Genomic DNA, 20,351 nt, shown 5'->3' with positions numbered 1-20,351 from the left:
ACAGACACATATTTTCAGAACTTACTGTACTACTCAGTCCAACATCCTCACTAAGGTTTTTACAGGCCGCGGGGCTTGGCGAAGCCACCACGAGCCACACGACCCGCTGCAGGGCAGACTTACACATCCTACAGGAGCAGACTAGTAGCTCCATGTCAGTCAGACACCCCCTGAGCTCGCAGTGCCAAACAACACAGCGCATGCACGAGCATCGTCTCAACTGACACCCCCCCCTGCCCCCCCGCTCCCCTCCCCAGCCTGGCTGGCTGCAAGTGCACTTTTCAGAATTATCCAGTGAACAGAGCTAAGCTCAGACTAGGGGGTTTAGGCTACTTTCTCACTGGGAACGATTGCCCCCCCCCCCCCTCTCCCCCGCTGGTCAGCTTTCACATAACAATATTTCTTCCACGCTCGGAAACGGAACAGAGTGCACTTGCGTCATCAACTACTGTATGCCTGGAGTTTATCCTCGCCCGTGTGTTGTCTATGTGGTTTGGAACGGTTGGCTTTCACACTCGCAAGTGTACCGTGCCCGGGCACACCAAAGCGCCCCCCAGACCACCTTTTCAAGTGGACCCTGTCACGGTTCCCTGTTGCGCGCCCGGGCACGGAACGTAACAGAATGCAACGTTCACACTCGTCAAATGTTCCGAAACTGGGGTCAATTTGGGGACAAGTGTGCTCGGGAACGGTACCTGGGCGCAAGTGTGAAAGCACCCTTAGTTACCCTTTAACAGTTTCATACTACATACTGCTATGAAAGGCAGTATGTAGTACAGTACATACTGCATACTGCGTTTGTCAGTAGTATGTAGTAGGCGGTTCCCAATACAGACACATACACACATAATGATGCCATACTGGGATACCATGTGACATCGCCACAAACACACTGGAGTGTACTGTAGGGTGCACAGACAAATACACACAAAGCTACACTTAGATTGATTATTATGTAATTATACACTTGTCGTATCAGCCTGGATCAATAAGTGGAGCTGCTAGAGAGAAGTGTGTCACATCTCAGATGGCATAAATTTGCTTTTGAAACCTAAGATGGAAAGACAAAACTGTCTCCAAAACAGCAATGAGTGAGCGCTCTGTTCACAGAATGCTGGATTAACCAGTGGATCTTTTGCCTTTCTCGTCCCTCCAGCTTTGTTTACTACAGTGATCACAGAGCAGCTGGGTTGGTAAACATGAGCATGCTGTGTGCAGTTTACCAACATCTCATTACATCATTTCTGGGCAGAAAATGGTGTTTTCTCTGAGTGCCATTTGGGCCACCAATGTGGATTTTTGCCAGTGCGGCTTTAAATAATGCAAATTCCAACCTACAACCTAAATAAATAATACAATTCAGATTCTGTTATACACCCACATTAAAAAAAAAAACATCTCTTGTCTTTTCCCCTCCAAACCGGTTTGCAGATTCTGAGGGATAAGTTCCGTGAGTTTGCGCGGGAGACGGGGATGGTGGGTCAGGAGCGAGTGGACATGGTGAACCAGACGATAGACGAGCTGATCGAGGCCGGCCACAGCGAGGCGGCGACCATGGCCGAGTGGAAGGACAGCATCAACGAGAGCTGGGCCGACCTGCTGGAGCTCATCGACACGCGCGCCCAGCTACTCACCGCATCTTACGAACTGCTCAAGTAAGGAAAAAATTATGATGAAAAACTATAATAACAATAATAATATCTCTATATTATTTTATTATTATCTGGAGGGTTTGCCATCTTGATGCAATCACAATGTGGCTAAGAATTTGACTTGGAACTTGGAAGTAAATGTTGTGAATAGGATGATAAATGTGATGATGGCGATGATAAGAAACACAGAAAAAGAGACAAATCGATCCCTGTTTTTTTTAGGTACTTTGATGATGGGAAAGAGCTGGTGGCTCAGATCCACGAGAAGCAGAACGAGCTGCCTGATGACGTGGGAGAGGACTTCAGCAAGGCCGAGTCCTTCCATCGTATGCACGCCGCCTTCGAGAGAGACATCACCGCTCTGGGAAAACAGGTACGCGCACAGGGGGGAAGACAGCAGGGACGAGGCCAAAAGTCAGGCTTTGATGACTCATACTAGATACTATGTATCTAGAGGGGGAGAGAGCGCTGAGATATTTTGCAACTGTGGAAAGTTTACTCAAGGTATGAGTAGCCATAAGTTGCTGGCTAGGAGGGGGATTCTTACATATTTATCACCCTAACACCCAAACAGAGGGAACCTAGTGCTGCATTGGGACCGATAAAAACACATTTGCTATGTGGGGATCCACCGGATATCCTGGCCCATAGCTTTAAGAATCATGGGTCCAGAAAATTGCTCTAATAAAATGTTTATCTCCTTATCTAAATGATTTATTTCTTCAGCTTTAGTAACCACAAAGGCCACAGCAGCCAGGCAGACAATGTACACAATTTTGTGTGTTCCATAGAGAAATGCTCAGTAAAGAAATACAAGTCAGGCAGAGTAGGGATTTTTTCTTCTTCTGCGAAACCAACCATCTGTAGCATCATGTATCTTATCATCTTTTCCTTCTTCTTCTCCTCTGACCAGGTTCAACAGTTCCAGGACACTGCCACACGCCTTCATGCCCAGTACGCAGGGGAGAGGGCGGCGGCCATCCAGACCACAGAGACGGAGGTGCTGGAGGCCTGGAAGGGCCTGCTGGACGCCTGCGACGGCCGCAGGGCGCGGTTGGTCGACACGGCCGAGAAGTTCCGCTTCTTCACCATGGTCAAAGACCTGCTGGCCTGGATGGAGAGCATCATTCAACAGATAGAGACCCAGGAGAAGCCCAGGTGAGCAACTGACTTCAGGTGCACGGTCAAGGGATACTTGTAACCGAAGAAAAAGCCAGCACTCAAAATGTCCTTTTTGTCATTTAATTATACCACTGGGTCAGAAACAAACGTTGTCGGACGTGTTTCAGCACAAAGCCTTCATCATCGCACATTTAATTAAATATCGATTAGGCCAAAATATCTGGTACATAAATGTATTAGAGTTTTTTGAAACATAACTACTTTTCCCTAGAGGTAAATCTGATTCAGACAGGTGATATATAAGGTATTTTGTGTTGTCCTGAATCGTTTCCCTTCGAGATTCAGTTGCAATTTACATTAATTTGAAGAGTAATGTGTGTGTGTGTGTGTGTGTGTGTGTGTGTGTGTGTGTGTGTGTGTGTGTGTGTGTGTGTGTGTGTGTGTGTGTGTATGTATATATATATATATATACACAGTATATATATATATATACACAGTATATATATATATTGTTTTCTTTATTTTGGAGTGGGAGTGAACGCAGAGGAACGAGTAAACTCAACTAAAGCCTGAAAAGTAGGCTTGAATAAATTAATTTAAAAAAATGAATTGTGTTTCAAATAGCACATCTCATTAATTATTCACAGCTCGCATCACTTGTTCTATAAAGTTAGAGTGCTAGGCGTAGCTTCCAGCATTCTTATTTCCCAGGACAGTTGCACTAGCAGGATCCTAATTCATTGTACCCACAACGTTGCTACCCCCCAATAAGCAGCCTGATCTGTCTCCACAGTGTTTCCTCCTGTAGAGCAGAGCTGCTGATCTTTCACTAGCCGTTTCTGTTGGATCTCTGCTGTAATCATTTGGCTTACTCCTCTCTATTGTCAAAAAGTGACTTTACTATTTGCATCTGTTACCAGCCATCATAAGCTGTGCCAGAGATCTGTCAATGTTGTTGCAAAAAGAAATGCCATAAAACTCATAGATCATTTATTTCCCCTTTAAGACCGCCGCCTCTGTAACTGAATGAACCGCTCCTGCCATAAGCTCTGGTCCCGCCAGAGCCTTTTTTCACCCGTGTCATCTCCATCCCGGAGCTCTCATTGTCTCGACAAGAGAGTGGATTGAACACACATTATGAAAGAACATGTGTAAATACATCTCCTTCCTCTCTCCGTCAGGGACGTGTCCTCCGTGGAGCTCCTGCAGAAGTACCACCAGGGCATCCGCTCGGAGATCGAGGCCAGGGGGGCGAAATTCACCGACTGCGTGGACCTGGGCAAGGCCCTGCTGACCCGCAAGCACAGAGACTCTGCTGAGGTGAGGCGTCAGCAGGAAAGACAGCCTCTTTTTAGCTGCGCCCTAAAATTGCTGCTTCAAGTGGATTTAATTACTTTTCCTGGACTGATTGTTCTTGTCTGGCACAATGGAACCAATTTGATTGCCTCAACAGCACAAATTCCACTCATCTCGCGCTCATCAGGCAGACTATAAAGCAAACACTAATTAGAAATTGAAAAGTAAGCCAAAAGAATTTAAATGAGCAATTGACCCAGGTGTGAATTTAACGTGCGGTTAATTGCTTCACAATACTAATTCTTAGAGGATAATAGCTAGTCTGGGGTCTGAGAGTTGTTTAATACCGCTGATGTGTGACTGTCTCCATTAGATCAAAGAGAAGCTGGTGCAGCTGATGGAGAAGAGGAAGGAGATGATGTTCAAGTGGGACGACAGATGGGACTGGCTCAGGCTGTGTAAGTAACACTACACTAACTCTACCCCAACACCAAGGTGCTTCAGGTGAGACACCACTTGTTAGCTTTTACTGTATAACCAAGCTGTGCCATAAAATTACTGGTGCCACCCTTAACGACCTTCAGCGCCTGTATGACAGGAGGGTCACCTCAAAGGCTCAAGCTATGGTTTTGGACCCTCAGCATACCTTACATGCTGAGTTTCAGATACTTCCATCATTGCGGAGGTAGACTAATGGTGCTTGCTCACTGGGAACGATTGCTTTCGTTTTGTTCCGTTCCGTGCCCGAGTTCGATTGCCCAGCCGCCCCTCTCCCGTGCCGGTCAGCTTTCACATTACAAAATGTCTTCCGCGCTCGGGAACGGAACGGAACGGAACACTTGCAGTCAGAGTACACTTGCTTCATCAACTACACCTGGAGTGTATCCTCGCCCGTGTGTTGTCTACGTGGTTCGGTACGGTTGGCGTTCACATTCGCAAGTGTTCCGTCCCCCGGGCATGCCCGAGCGCTCTCCAGACCACCTTTTCAAGTGGAGCGTGTCACAGTTCGCTGTTCCGCCCCCGGGACCCAACGCTCACACTCATCAAACGAACTGGACCAGGGGTCAGTTTGGGGACAAGTGTGCTCGGTTCCGCTCCCGGGTCACCAGTGTGAAACCACCCTAACACTAATAGATTTACATCGTCTTTGTTCCTTCTGCCATTAGGCTTTTAAACAAATTATAACTTTAGAACTTTCTATGTCATCGCGTCTCTTCCTTTTCCACGATTTATGGTGACAGTGCAGTAGCTGGAGGTGTGTCAGTTTGGCCCATGTCTTCCTCCTGTGCAGTAGCTGGAGGTGTGTCAGTTTGACCCATGTCTTCCTCCTGTGCAGTAGCTGGAGGCGTGTCAGTTTGACCCATGTCTTCCTCCTGTGCAGTGCTGGAGGTGTGTCAGTTTGACCCATGTCTTCCTCCTGTGCAGTGCTGGAGGTGTGTCAGTTTGCGCGGGACGCCTCGGTGGCGGAGGCCTGGCTGATCGCTCAGGAGCCCTACGTGGCCAGCAGGGACCTGGGCCAGACTGTGGACGAGGTGGAGAAGCTCCTCAAGAGGCACGAGGCCTTCGAGAAGTCCACCGCCACCTGGGAAGAGCGCTTCTCTGCACTGGAGCGCCTCACTACTGTATGTGACAGGCTGCTGGAGCACATGAAACATGATTACAGTCATCTGATTACCACAATAGTGATTGTGTTCTGGTATAGTTGCTGAAAAACAAGATAATGAGATTACAAGGAGGGGCTTACTTGTTGGATTACTCAGAAACATATCTGTTGAGAAAAATATTTGTAATTGTTCAGATATGTTTACACAACTTGGAATACTTGTTAATCATTGGGGATGATGACAATGATGATAATTTAACTAAAGTAGCCCTACATAAAACAGAATAGGTGGTCTTAAACTTGATGACTTAAATCGATTGTTTAATTTGAAAGAAGTTGGAGGCAGTGTAATCCAGAAGTAACTGGATTGTGTTACTAAATTGGAGTAATGCAATGATAGGTTTACTGATTACAATTTGATTATGTGTCGCAGTTGGAGTTGTTGGAGATGAGGAACCAGCAACAGGAGATGGAGCAGTACGGAAAAGAGGAGCTACGCTCCGATAAGGACAGCAGGTAAGACACACACACACACACGCACGCACGCACGCACGCACGCACGCACGCACGCACGCACACACACACACACACACACACACACACACACACACACACACACACACACACACACACTCTCACACACACACACACACACACACACACACACACACACACACACACACACACACTCTCTCTCTCTCTCACTCTCACACACACACACACACACACACACACACACACACACACACACACACACACACACACACACAATCATGCACACTCTCTCCCTCTCTCTCTCTCTCTCTCTCTCTCTCACACACACACACCTCTTTGACCACGGTTCTTAAAGGTCTCTCATGCCGCCCCTCTGCCCTCCAGGAGAGAAGACACCGGCTTTGTAGAAGACTCTTCACAACTCTACACTATTGAGGAACAGACGCTGGTCAGTAACTTCACTGGCTCATATCAGCCACAGTCCTCTGTAGATTATCATCTGACCTCTCTGGTTCACTATGTCACAAATCAGGCTCTTATGTGTCGTTTTTATTAACTTTTGTACCCAAAAGTGTGCCTTGGCTTTCTGTTCTTTAAAACTACGATTGACTCCACTGAGGACCTTTTTGTGAACAAAAGTATTCACTGGAACTTAATGCAAGGACACACTGCTATCCTGTCTACACCTGCAATTTGATCACAATGTTTGTTCATCTGTTTGACTCACTCTGTCTCTATTGGTTTCCCTGTCTATCTGCCTATTTCTTCCCCTGCCTTTCTGTCTGACTCTCCGTCTCTCTTCCTCTCCTGCAGTCTGGTTCTGGTGCGGTGGAGCCCAGTTCGGCCGTGCAGGAGGGGGTGGCGGGCGACTCCACGCTGCCCCTGGTGTCAGAGATGAGAGAGAGCGCTTCTCTGGAGCTGGACCCCTCCGTCTCAGCCCCGACCTCCATCCCCAGGGAACCGGAGCGAGCCGCCACCATGCCCGCAGAGCCCCTCAGAGCCCAGGCTGTGCTGCAGGAGGGCCTGCTGGGCCGCAAACACGACGTAGATGGCTCAGGAAAGAAGGCTTCAAGCAGGTAGATAATTAGCTGATTTACTTCAAGGCAGTAGGTGTTGTGCCATTGGTAAAATGCCCCACAAAAAAAGTGAAAACTAACTTAGCACCGGTTACATGCTTGCCAGCTATGAGTGGAGAAATCTAATCAAATCACCAATAGCTCATTACTACTACTTAACAACTAAAGTTATTGTTAACATACACTTAGCAAGCCCTACTATGGGAACGTTACAACCTCAGCAAAGGATGGGTTTCAAACCCATTTACAATGAAGTCCCACAGAAATGTCATCTAAAAGCTAAATCAACCAAGCTAATGTTGTAAAATGACATGATGTACATCTAGCAAACTACATGTAGCTCTTCCACAAGCAGAGACATTGTAGAGACTAGAGAATGTGAGATTGAAAAAGCAATGTTCCAATGCACCTGTACTGAATCACTGAAACAAGGACCTAGTGAAGATCCTACAGTCTCTTAGCCACATCAGCACAGCAGGTACTTTCCTCTCAGACAAGCCTAAAAAGTACAAATCTTTTGAATTATCTTACACAAAACAAGCTGCCGTGGCTGTTTTTGTGGTCTACGTGTTTTTGTTCAGTTATTTTGAATTCTTTTCAGTTTTTGTACATAAACAGCAGCAATACCGCATTCATTTCTCAACTTAAAACTGCATTAGGCCACAATGATGTTGGGGATAAACCATCTATTCATCACAACAATAATGTATTGTTGCATTGGGCCACAATGGTGTTGGGGATAAAACCATCTATTTATCACAACAGTGTATTGTAGTTTAATAAATGCACAGAAGTATGAAGTATGAAATCAGTATCTAAGGCACGAAAATGATTTAATCATTGACCGGCAGGGGAGAGTAGCAGTCCTCAACAGACAGGAGCATCTGCTGAAAAGTCAAATCATCTCAACGAAGTGAAGAAAGAACATTTGTAGGGCGACAGGCGGAGGGAGCAAGGTGTGTGAGGTGTGTGATGTGTGTGAGGTGTGTGAGGTGTGTGAGGTGTGTGAGGTGTGTGAGGTGTGTGAGGTGTGTGAGGTGTGTGATGTGTGTGAGGTGTGTGATGTGTGTGAGGTGTGTGAGGTGTGTGATGTGTGTGAGGTGTGTGAGGTGTGTGAGGTGTGTGATGTGTGTGATGTGTGAGGTGTGTGATGTGTGTGATGTGTGTGATGTGTGTGAGGTGTGTGATGTGTGTGAGGTGTGTGAGGTGTGTGAGGTGTGTGAGGTGTGTGATGTGTGTGAGGTGTGTGAGGTGTGTGAGGTGTGTGATGTGTGTGAGGTGTGTGAGGTGTGTGAGGTGTGTGATGTGTGTGAGGTGTGTGATGTGTGTGAGGTGTGTGATGTGTGTGATGTGTGTGAGGTGTGTGAGGTGTGTGATGTGTGTGAGGTGTGTGATGTGTGTGAGGTGTGTGATGTGTGTGAGGTGTGTGAGGTGTGTGAGGTGTGTGATGTGTGTGAGGTGTGTGATGTGTGTGATGTGTGTGAGGTGTGTGATGTGTGTGAGGTGTGTGATGTGTGTGAGGTGTGTGAGGTGGCTAGGCTTCCAGGCGTGACCTGAGGTGAACATTGTCTCTAGGACTGGTACGTCGTGACAACACAAGATATAACCTGAGTAATGACTTACTCTCTATGAGCTTGCCTTTCTGTATGATCTTGTTCAGATGTAATTATGATTACAGGAGACAGATTATAGTTAGAGTTCTCCCTCAACAACGGGATGGGATGCTCTTCTCTTCTCTGTTGCAGCCTACTTTATGATTTAAGCTCATAAAACTGGTTTTATTTTTACATGAAAATCTTGCTTATTGCAGCTTAAGTCAGTTAATTCATACACATGCAACCCAATAAATGTTTTTTACCCAAACTACAAAACTTGCTGTCTGGTAGAAGATCTTACCGGGTTTCTTTTGATACAAAACAATTGATTATTTTTACAGAGGCAAAGAAGCGCTCCAATTGCTCTTGATTTCTAATAAGTCTTTGTGGAGCGCTGCTGCTGTGGTGCCTCTCTTATAATTGGGATTAAATTGGATTTGGCATCTAAATTGGATTTGGCATCATTACCTGACATTAGCAACCTGAAATGATCAATATTGCGGTTCTGCTCTCATCTCGTCTCTTCTTGTTTCCTCTCCTCTCGACTTCCTCCTCCTCTCTTCCAGGTCATGGAACAGCTTGTACTGCGTGCTGAAGCCCGGCCAGCTCTCCGTCTATAAGGATGCCAAGAACTTTGGCCACAGTGTGACGTACCACGGCGAGGACCCCCTGTCGCTCGACAGCGCCGGCTGGGAGCTCCTCAGCAACTACAAGAAGAAGAAGCACGTCGCCAAACTACGGTGAGGATCCTACACTTGTTACAATGGGTCCTCATTCAATAAATCACCACAAAACCAATGATATAATTAGGTGTGTGGTGCTTTATTGGATCAACATCAAACATTGACAGTTTGTTAGAAACAACTGACAGTATGTTGTAGCCAGATGTGAGTTTTAAGGGTATTTTGAGGGTATAAAATGTTTGTTTACACTGTTGTTTTTCCAGCCACAAGCTGAAGTCTTCACGAACAAATGTGAATACATCCCAGGTTTTCAAGTATTTACTCGAATAAATTGTGAATGGTGCCCTCGGTTTACAAGAGAAGAAAGACACTTTTCATGTAGCTCTCAAGGGCATGTTTAGGATTTTAGGAGCCTCTTGTTTTGTCACATTCAGGCACATCACTTTCAAGTTTCACTTCAGATGTTTTTCAGTTGTTTTTGACATTTGCGACCAATGTTCAAGTCAACTGGGAACAAAACTAATTTCCCTAAAATTACGTGCAAGCCGTTCCATCTAGGGGTGGGCGATATGACGATATGATCGTTAACGATTAGAATGGCTCCATGATCTGCCTTTCCAAACAGATCGTTAGTATTGTGCTACAGTACATGCAGTGCACATTCTATCAGTTGTATTTCTATGTCTGAAAGACGACCCTAAAGTCCCCCCCTTTCACTTGGCAAAGTGCGAGCAGCATGGAGGACAACAACACGGAGGGGGAGTTGGTTTGACTTGTGATTGTGAACACACACACACACACACACACACACACACACAGGCTGGCATCTTCAAACGAGTGAAAGAATAATAATAATTAGCCGCCGTCAGTGCCAACTGTTGCCTCCACAGTTCAGACTTCATTTTTCGTTACAGCATTCAGGTTATCGCTGCCTGCTTGGTAGCCGATGAGAGAGAGACGTGCTGCTCATAGCAGTTCCCTCGCTGTGGGAGTTGCAGTAACGGTTGCTTGACGAGCAGCAGTGCTTTGATGTTTGCCTCCTTATTTGTGCGTAATGCCGCTCAAATGCCGCGTAAAATATTGAACGTTTTGCCACAACACAACCTGCATTTTGCTCGGCCCAGGCTTGGTCTGTTTTCCATGACGTGGGCATCAGCCTATTTCTCCATTAGTCAAGTGGCTATCTCTGCCTGCCTGCCTGTATCAGCCCACCACTAAACTAGTTTTCAGGTAACATTAGTGAGCGCGTGCCTGCTTGTGAATGTTGTTATTTCATAGCACATGAATTATTGTAAACTCGTGAAAATATTTATGAAACAAATTTACTTTTTGACTTTTCCAAAAATCTCCAAAAATATTTTTTTTCTACAACTTTTCCAGGGCCTGGAAATTGTATTTTAAATTTCCATTACTTTTCCAGGTTTTTCCATGACTGTACGAACCCTGAAATTAGTTTGGATGTACTTGTACTGTTCAGTATCTTGCAAAATAGTCTTAAAAACCAATATGAAAAAGAATCATGATAAGATCGTGGATCGTGATCCTGCCTGAAAAAATCGTGATAGGATATTTTTGCCATATTGCCCACCCCTAGTTCCATCTGATTCCACAAGTAGAAAGATGAAAACAATAGTTTTGAATTTTAAGTGTATTGAAGAGTATACTTTCATTTTAAGACGATATTGGTTCTGTCTTGCACCCACTTTGCTAACAAATGCTAAGAGAAGGGCCAATTTGTAACAAATGAAAAACACCAAACCTTTGAATGTGCTGAAGGGAGTCCAAGTCAGAGCTCAAATGCATAAACTCCACTTTACTCGAATGGTCAACATGAATGTATGAAACAAACCACACAATGAATACTAACTCTGTCTCGGCTTCTCTCACAGTCTTGGAGACGGCAGTGAATATTTGTTCCAGTGTAAAGATGAGGTGAGTTTTCAGTCACCGAATGATCAAAATGTAATGTCTTGTAATGGCTTTCATTGATCATGTGAATACGAGCTTTACTGTCGCTGAATGATCCAGACTTGCATGTTTGTGATATGATCTTTGACCCATGTTCTGCAGAGGGTATAGTCGGTGTCCATACACACCATTTGTCCTTGTCGTTCATAAATGTCTGTTTGTTTTAGTTTGCTGTTTTTTCTGTAGTTTGCCGTTTGACAGCATTGCAAATGTTCAATTAATTTGGCGAGGTTATTTATGCAACCAGTTGACATGCGTGAGGTTATATAGGCTCATTTCAGAGCAACTTTTTGAGGTGGTAAAGCAGGAAATAACGCAGGTGTAATCATTAGCATTAATGAGGGCACCTGGCACTGGAATGCCCGAACAGAATGGAAGCATAATTAATGGTATTAGCGTACAGCTGTTTTACTTCCAGCTTTTACCACCTCAAAGGGTTGCTGTGAAATGGGTCCATAGACTTCCAAAGTGGTGTAGATTTCCCCTACTGGTATCATTCAATTTTCACAAACTACAAAACAACATTAACAGAGTGAGCTTGTCTTCATAACGAGTCCACATGGTGAGATTTCTCATATAACCCTGGTTGGGATTTTACCTCATCAGCATCTCATTGACTGTTTAATATGGAACCATTTCCACTTGATCATTTGCACAAATACATAGACACCCCATTTACACCTGGTATTAAAATACGATCTGTATCCGGACACGTTAACCAGATTCATGCTGGAGACACATAATATTCACCTATGCTGGTGGTCAACAACAGCAAGATGCCAGCATGTTGTACAGCTTGTGTTTACCCCTACCTGAAGCCTCAGACACACCAAGCCGACAGTCGGCCTCTGCCATGTCTGGGTGTCTGTCGCTCTAGCATTTATGATGTGTCCCGCACTGTTGGCTCTAGTCTGCTTTGACAGCGGCTTTTCCGGATGATTCTATCCGTCGGGTCGTCGGTGAGAGAAATCACTCTGATTGGCTGGTCCGGGGTAGGGAAATCACTCTGATTGACTCTGAGAGGACACACAAAACGCTCTGCTCATTTTCCAAATTTATCTCACCTGATAATTCCAAAACACAGATATTTTCACGACGTGCCTTTGAGCCTCTTGCTGCATGATATTTATTATTTTTCACCTCTGCCTCCAGATACCAGACATTGAGAGCTGGCACACGCCACACACACACACACACACACACACACACACACACACACGCCACACACACACACACACACACACACGCACACACACGCCAGTGTCTTTTGCAACTTTTTATCAGACATATTCTACATTAGAAGTAGCAATATTACGAAACTGTTTAAGTGAGAGAAATGGTAGGCAAACGCTAGTTTCTATTTAATGTTTCATGAATCCGGTCTCACGCAGGCGCAGAGCGTACGTGCTAGCTGCCCGTCGGCTGTCATGTTTGCCGTATGTTAAAATTAAATTTTTTGGACCCGACAGCCGACAGAGGAGACGTGAGGTGACACATCGGTCGGCATCTAATGGCTCAATTCCACCACATTTAACAGCCCTGCACAGCTTGTCCCCACTCGGCTCTAATCATTTCGGCTCGATGGACGTTTTGCTTCCACCGCGGATCATCTGCCCCCACCCACCCCCACCCCCGCATATCTGTCCTTCGCTTATAGCCGAAGTAGGCTATAATACATAACGTTACAATTAAATCCATCCACAGAACTTTTAAACTGTTTATGAAATACTGGTGCCTCTAAATGACCTACAGTGTACATGGGCGAATGTGACAATCAGCCAGGAGAATGGATATCACTTTGTAGTTAGTCAAACTCAGGCATGCGCTGCGCTGCGCGCGGACGGAAGAGGCGCAACAGAGTGAAGCCTGCCCTGTACCCCGCGGCCTCTCACCAGGCAAGACCGCGGCTTCACCAAACACCCGCTGCGGCCTAGCGGAGCGCTGCAGCTCAACTAACTACAGGAGCTTGCTGAGCAGCTGACTTTTTTCACTCTGAAAACAATTGAAACCACCGCCACGACTTTATTTCTTTTTTTTTTTTCACATTTCTGTTTATTGAAGTTTTCAGGGCATAAATGATACAGCACATCAGTATTTAAATTTCACTGCCTGTTATAGGACTGGAAAGACAAGAAAAACAAAAAACAAAAGTAAAGATATGTGTATACGGTCGTAGGAAAACAGGTTCACTGGAAAAGAGGAGGAAAAACAAATACCTATACCATACCCTCCCTAACAGCAACAGTACACAAGTAATATTCTCACCCTGAGATACTTCCTTTTTCTTATTAACAAAAACAAAAACAAAACAAAAGTAAAACAATAATTGACATAGTCCGATCCGATCACCCATCAGAAACACAGTGCACAAGTACATGATCAAATACCCATAATCTACACAGCCCACCCACACAAGAGAAAAGAAGAGAAGACAGCACAGCAGACAGACATCATCAGGCCCAACACATCACAGAGAAACAGAAATCAGTCCTTTGGGATCTCAGGAAACTGCAAACCCTTCACCACCCTAAAAAATAGTCCCCATGTTTTCAAAAATCTAGTTGACGAGCCTCTCATCGTACACCGAATTCTTTCCAATTTAATAAAATAAAGAATATCTCTGATCCATAAGGAATGAGAAGGTGAGCTAACGGATTTCCATTTTAATAGAATTAGGCGCCTTGCTAAAAGCGTTGTATAGGCCACAAAGCCTGCTTGGTATTTTGATAATGATACTGTGGGGGGAGGGACTCCGAAAAGAGCTGTTAGAGCGGTAGGCTCAAGTGTCACTCCAACACTTTCTGAGATAGTATTAAAGATTTCTGTCCAGTACTTGTGCAAAGAGGGGCATAACCAAAACATATGAATGTATGTGGCAGGGGCCGAGTGACATCTGCCACGACTTTATTTCAGCAGAGGCGAAGGCAGCAACACAAAGACTGATGGAAATAACATAACAGAAGAGAATGTAAGCCCACTAAACTGGTATGCAGCGCATTGACAGTCAGTAGATAGAGTAAACACGATTCTGCCTGGCCAATCAGTCGTCTACAATGTTTTCACGTCACCGTATGAACCCGGGTTGACAGAATAGAACCTCAACGAAGCAGGTACGAAAAGTAGCACGACTCGACCCCAATACAACCCGGGCTGGGACAGTTTAAACCGGTGGGATGAGACAATTTATCGAGTCGAGCGGAGCGGGATCGCGCTACTACCTGCGGTGGAAATGAGCCATAAGTGTTTTCAGTGTGTCAACCCCTTAAGATCTGGACACAATGCGAGACAGACTACCTCCAGATGTGGTCAGGCAGATCAAATCACATTCCGATCACAAGGCATTTTTTACACCTTGCATTAGCATGCATTTTTCCTTATGTGGATAACGTGTCCGGATACAGATCACATTATAATAGGCCATTTTCACAGCAACCGTTTTGAGGTGGTAAAGCAGGGGTAACAATAACATTAATGAATGAGTGGAATGGAACCATCATTAATGGTATAGGTTACACCTGCTTTACTTGCTGCTTTATCACCTCAAAACAGTTGGTGTGAAAAGGGTCTATACCGGGTGGGAATAGTGTCAAAAGGCCCAGAGGTGAACTTCCATTTGTAAGCCACTGTATTTGTCTTTGTAATTTCAGGAGGAGCTGCAGCGCTGGACCCAGGCCATGCAGAAGGCTGTCCTGCCCCCGTCAGCGGAGGAGGCGTCGGGGGCCAAAGCCCACAGCCTGCCCCCTCCCTCCTCTTCCACTGCCCCCCCCGAGCCCAGCACTGCCAAGAAAGACAAGGAGAAGAAGTTCAGTCGCTTCGCCAAGAAAAAGTAAAAGCAAGTGAGACCAGAAGCGAGATGGGTTGCCTCGGCAACCTGGAAAGAGAAAGTATTTGTGTACAATTAGTGAGAGCGAGCTTTTTATCACTATAGATTTTTTTATATTATTTTGTGAACGTTAAGATAGATGAGATATTGTAGTTTAGATTGAAGCATCATTCTGTTGCCTGTATTTAAGCCAATTTATCAGTGCAAAAGTCCACTTTTTTGTCCTTTTTTGACAAATGCCAAATTCAAAGGATTTAAATAAAAGCACAGGAATGCTCTTTTCACACTCAACCAAAGAACGTTTGTAAAATTTCCTTTTTCCCCTCCTTTCCTTTTTGTTGACAAATTTTGCTTTGGTATGGCATGCTTTGATATAGCTATGTATGATATGTTGGCCTGTTATGAGATAGTGTGACTTGAGAGTGTTTAACTCCTATGGGTACTTTTATTAATCTGCCTTATCAAATGGTTGTGAACTGTAATACTGTGCTGTTTGAATTTGGAGTGCAAAACGCTACTCAGAGAAGCAGGTTGAGTGTAGCAGGCTTTAAAAAGATTTGTAACTGTGGTCTGAGGACTTGGTGGTACAGTGCTGTACGCTGCACACACAGCAGGTAGAATTGCAGGTATGCAAACTAAATGCTCTATGCACTGTGAAGGTTTTGACTGTTGAGATGTTCTCAGAGATGATGATTTCAAATTGATATCGGATGACCTATGACTCCTGTTACACCACAATCAATCAAGTCTCTTTTGAATATAGGTATCTTCATTCTATATTTTCAACTGAACTGTGGCAATATTTATTTCTGTGAACTTAAAATATATTCAACACTTGTGTATTGAACCCCAAATTTTATATATATATATATATATATATATATATATATATATATATATATATATATATATATATATACACACACACACACACACACACATACATATATATATATATATATATATATGTATGTATATGTATGTATATATACGTATATATACAGTACATCTACAGATGCATGAAGTAAGATGTTATACGTTAGTTTGATATGGTGCTATGGTGATATTCTTAAACCGTCAATCAAGACCAACTTGACCCGCCTTATTTGTCTTCAACTTTGGCTTGTAGTTACACGCATGCAAAAATGCATTCTCCTGTTAAGTATTTTTTTTATTTTGGTCTCACAAGCTAGATTCAATTCACCATAAAACTTTTAATAAATGGCAAGTCTCAAATTATAACCTGCCTCTCTGTGCCACGTGCAGTTAAAACAACAAAAAACACGTGGGCTGTTAGAAGTTTTACGGTACCCAGGGTCAGCCAAGGTGAAGGACAAGCTGGGGGTCAGATTAATCTTGACTGCTTTCCAAAGCACACAGGAGGACCAGGCATGCTCTCCCTCTGAGGCAAAGATGATACAGTAGCAATATGGAGCTGAAGGAATGTAAGGGAAGAGAAATTGATGGAGAAAAGAGGGAAGTGAATTCGGTAAATATAGGAATTTCCAAAGAAAAGCCATTATTGAATAGATCATTCAAATCAATATATGCATACAGGGTGTGTAGCCTACAGCATAGTATGGAACTGTTATAAATGTACAATCGTGGTTTATTCCTCATTTTCATAATTTCTGTTACAAGGATGCTGTAACACACACTCTCCCACTGCCGTCCTTTCCTTGTTCTGTCACTCACTGTGGGCTTTGTCCTTGAACTGTGAGCTCACCTAAATCATCTCACCTCATCTAAATTATGGAAGTCAGTGGTACAAAGATAAGAGACAGAAGACTCAGCTCTCAGTTTCCCACAAGAAAATATGGTAGTACTGTAGCATCATGATCTCAGAGCGGAGACTGCTTTTACACAGGAAGAAAATATCAGACTTTAAATATGTGGTTCAGATTTTATCTTCTCAACGCTAAATAAAATGCATGAGAAGATTGCATCTTTGCCACTAGGATGATTTTTTGCCAGGCAGCCTGGCTGCCGGCCTACATGGTTACATCTGGCTGTGTCCGAAGGAAGGAAGCTGACCGACTGACTCACAACCCTCAAAATGCTCGAGTGACATCACTGATGTCATCTCTCACTGATGACATCACAATTGCTCAAGTGAAATCACTCGGAAGCTGACTGACTCACAACCCTGAGGACAAATGATGTCATCAGTGGCCAGCAGCCAGCTCCCTGGCAGTATTTTTGCCAGGCAGACAGGTGACATCATCGGGATGTCATCAGTAACACGCATGCTGCCTGGCATAGAGTGAATTCATCAGTAACACGCATGCTGCCTGGCATAGAGTGAATTCATCAGTAACACGCATGCTGCCTGGCATAGAGTGAATTCACGCTTGTTTCTTGTATAAATGCAACCTGAGCTGCTTTGGAAAATTCGGGCCCCATGTACTCTGTTGTTTTGTTTTTCTTGGTTCCAATATCTACAATAATCAGATGAAGGCTTCATCCACTTTGTCTGGTTTTATTCACCTCCATCCACTCCCTTATCCCTCCGCTCCTTCCTACCTGCCCATTCTGTTCAGTGGTTTTTAATCTGCATTTTATACTCTATAGCTATGTAAAATATCCAAAATGTTGACAGGAAATATCAAATACATTTTGAGAAAATAATCTTTAAAATAAATTCCTAAAACTATGCATGGCTTGGGGGTCGGTTTTGTCTCTTAATTTACTGTCAGCTTGTTTCTGCAAAAGCTGCATGTGTAAACAGTTATTGTCCCTTTCATCTCCTTTATCCTTTCAACTTTGAAATGCATGTCCACTAGTCCATATGTGCGCGCTGCAACCCCATGCAGACTTGCCAAAAATCCTAATAAACAGCTTAAATTTGGGAAAATGAAAACATCCGGTCATCAGTCCCTGCCTGTGCCAATGCTCAATGCCCATGTGCAGTTTCAAATTGATTGGCCAACCCGTTTGGGCTGTGTGTTGGACTTTTATTGTGCTTAAATGCTCACGACCAGAAAAAGAGTATTTACTCATTACTCTTTTCAAACGTAATATTATTACCTGTTGATTTTCAAAATAAAACCTGTTACTGTATGTCAAGAGAGAAACAGTCACACATTGAGGGGGTCAATTTGGCCTGCTTTCTATATAATGCATCCCTCAATTACTTGTGGTTGATCACTATAACCATGATCACTATAAGCGGATTCCACTGTGTGTGTATGTATGTATACAACATATATATATATATATAGGGGAGGGTTGGGTTGGGGCGTAAATTACAGTCTACCCACTTCTCCAGGGACCACTACACCACTGCCTATACTTTTCCGTTACACCCCACGAAATTGATAATAGACCCTTCTCACGGGGGCCATTTTGTGCCGAAAAGGCAGGTTAAACACAGGTGCAAGCAAAACACTAATGAGGGTTTCCAACTCCCATGATTGGAATGTGGAAACCCTCATTAGTGTTCTGCTTGCACCTGTGTTTGCCCTGCCTTTTCGGCACAAAATGGCCCCCGTGAGAAGGGTCTATAGCGTCCTTTCTCATCAGACTTTGCATGTGCACCGGTAAGCGTAGCTATGCCTTCAAACTATCCCCCACCCCCCTACAGCCTATGAATGAATTCATAAAAGTTACCTGCTTGATGAAGAGCACACCTGGCTCAAAGTGATGACGAGACACAATCTGGAAACAGGTAGACCCAAACAAAATGTTGGCAAGATGAAAGAGGCCAACATACGCAATGTACATTTACTTGCATAACAAATTTGTGTTACCAATAACCCGGCAACATTAATCTGAGTCAGCCCATGGAGTCCACACCTCGTTTTAGCGCTGTGCCAACGCTAGAGAAAGTAATGCAGTAGTAATTAATATTACTGTTTTGGAGATTGTAATACATTACACTACTTTTTACTGAGGAAAGTATAACACTGCTCATAAACATGCACAATTTAGATGGATCGACCAAGCATGGATTCAGAGGACTTATCATAAATCATGAAATGCAGGGAAAATGCTCATAAACAGCTTAAATTTGGGGAAATTGCAAACCTGGCGTTGTCACTTCCTGCCTATTCCAATCCTCAATGCCCATGTGCAGTTTCAGATCGATCTTTACTTAGACTAAGTAAAAGTACAGTTAATTGTGTAAAGAAAGACTGGTAAAAGCAGAAGTACTGATTCAACTTGTATACTCAAGTATAAAAGTAAAAAGTATTTTCTGTGCAAAGCGAACAGAAACGCATGTCAAATTAATATAATTCAAATAGTATTAAACTTAAAAGATCCCCTCCAAACATCTTTTAAGATGCATAAAGACTATAGCCTACTTTGATTAATATTTGTGTATATTTCTTCCACAAAAAAGGTGCACATAATGCGTGAAAGCTGGGAGCATGAGACAAGAGAGACAGACAGACAACGTGAGTTATTCAAGCCCATGTCAGTTTTGAATGGCAACAGCCAGAAGAAAGAGTGAAAAGCCCTGAGAAAACTTGTCTTAAGCCGTATGGCCCATTGGCTCAGCGAGTTGGATTAGTCTAACCTGGTGGCTTGCTGTTGAGCAGTATTGAGGTTGTGGGTTCGAGCCTCAGTCAGTTTTGAATGGCGACAACCAAAGGAAAAACTGGCCCATTGGCTCAGCAAGTTGGATTGCTCTTTAGCAGTTTGTGGGTTCGAGCCTCAGTCAGTTTTGAATGGCTCGTAGCTGCTAACAAGCTTTACACTAAGACGCCAATAAGTGCGCTATTGAGATTTTTTTGTAGAAATCTTGAAGATACACAGCACGGTCTTTCTCTTACACTGCCATGGAAGGCAACCAATCAGAGGCAGAGAGTGGGTCACTACCGTAAATATCCTAAATAACAGGTTGCGCAACTGCAAATGGCATAGTGCTCTCATTCCAATGTCCCGATTGGGGTGGAATAACATTACAGATCCATTAGAGATTTAAATTTTGATGTGTGAGTCACTAATTTGGTGTGGCAGTGGCACACAGATTGACACCACAGCGCATGCGCCTCAAGTCCCGGCACCCCTTTGCCACACATGCGCAAGAACTGCT

The 20,351-nt window shown here is 44.1% G+C and overlaps 1 protein-coding gene across 1 annotated transcript in view; it reads left to right on the top strand.

Moving 5' to 3' along the window:
- The window catches only part of sptb (spectrin, beta, erythrocytic), a gene marked incomplete at its 5' end in the record, with an annotated part of 64,082 nt that extends 48,147 nt beyond the window's left edge, over positions 1-15,935 (top strand). The window contains 12 exons of the mRNA XM_083632397.1: positions 1,432-1,655; positions 1,875-2,025; positions 2,566-2,810; positions 3,956-4,094; positions 4,444-4,528; positions 5,496-5,692; positions 6,107-6,189; positions 6,553-6,616; positions 6,982-7,244; positions 9,406-9,579; positions 11,412-11,454; positions 15,138-15,935. Of these exons, the coding sequence (XP_083488523.1) occupies positions 1,432-1,655; positions 1,875-2,025; positions 2,566-2,810; positions 3,956-4,094; positions 4,444-4,528; positions 5,496-5,692; positions 6,107-6,189; positions 6,553-6,616; positions 6,982-7,244; positions 9,406-9,579; positions 11,412-11,454; positions 15,138-15,320 (1,851 nt within the window). The 3' untranslated portion in view covers positions 15,321-15,935. The remainder of the gene's footprint in view (positions 1-1,431; positions 1,656-1,874; positions 2,026-2,565; positions 2,811-3,955; positions 4,095-4,443; positions 4,529-5,495; positions 5,693-6,106; positions 6,190-6,552; positions 6,617-6,981; positions 7,245-9,405; positions 9,580-11,411; positions 11,455-15,137) is intronic.
- Positions 15,936-20,351: the final 4,416 nt, after the last annotated feature.

This window comes from Poromitra crassiceps, assembly GCF_964638095.1.
Source record: "Poromitra crassiceps genome assembly, chromosome: 3".
NCBI classification, from domain to species: Eukaryota; Metazoa; Chordata; class Actinopteri; order Beryciformes; family Melamphaidae; genus Poromitra; species Poromitra crassiceps.
This window is presented reverse-complemented; position numbering and strand designations above follow the sequence as displayed.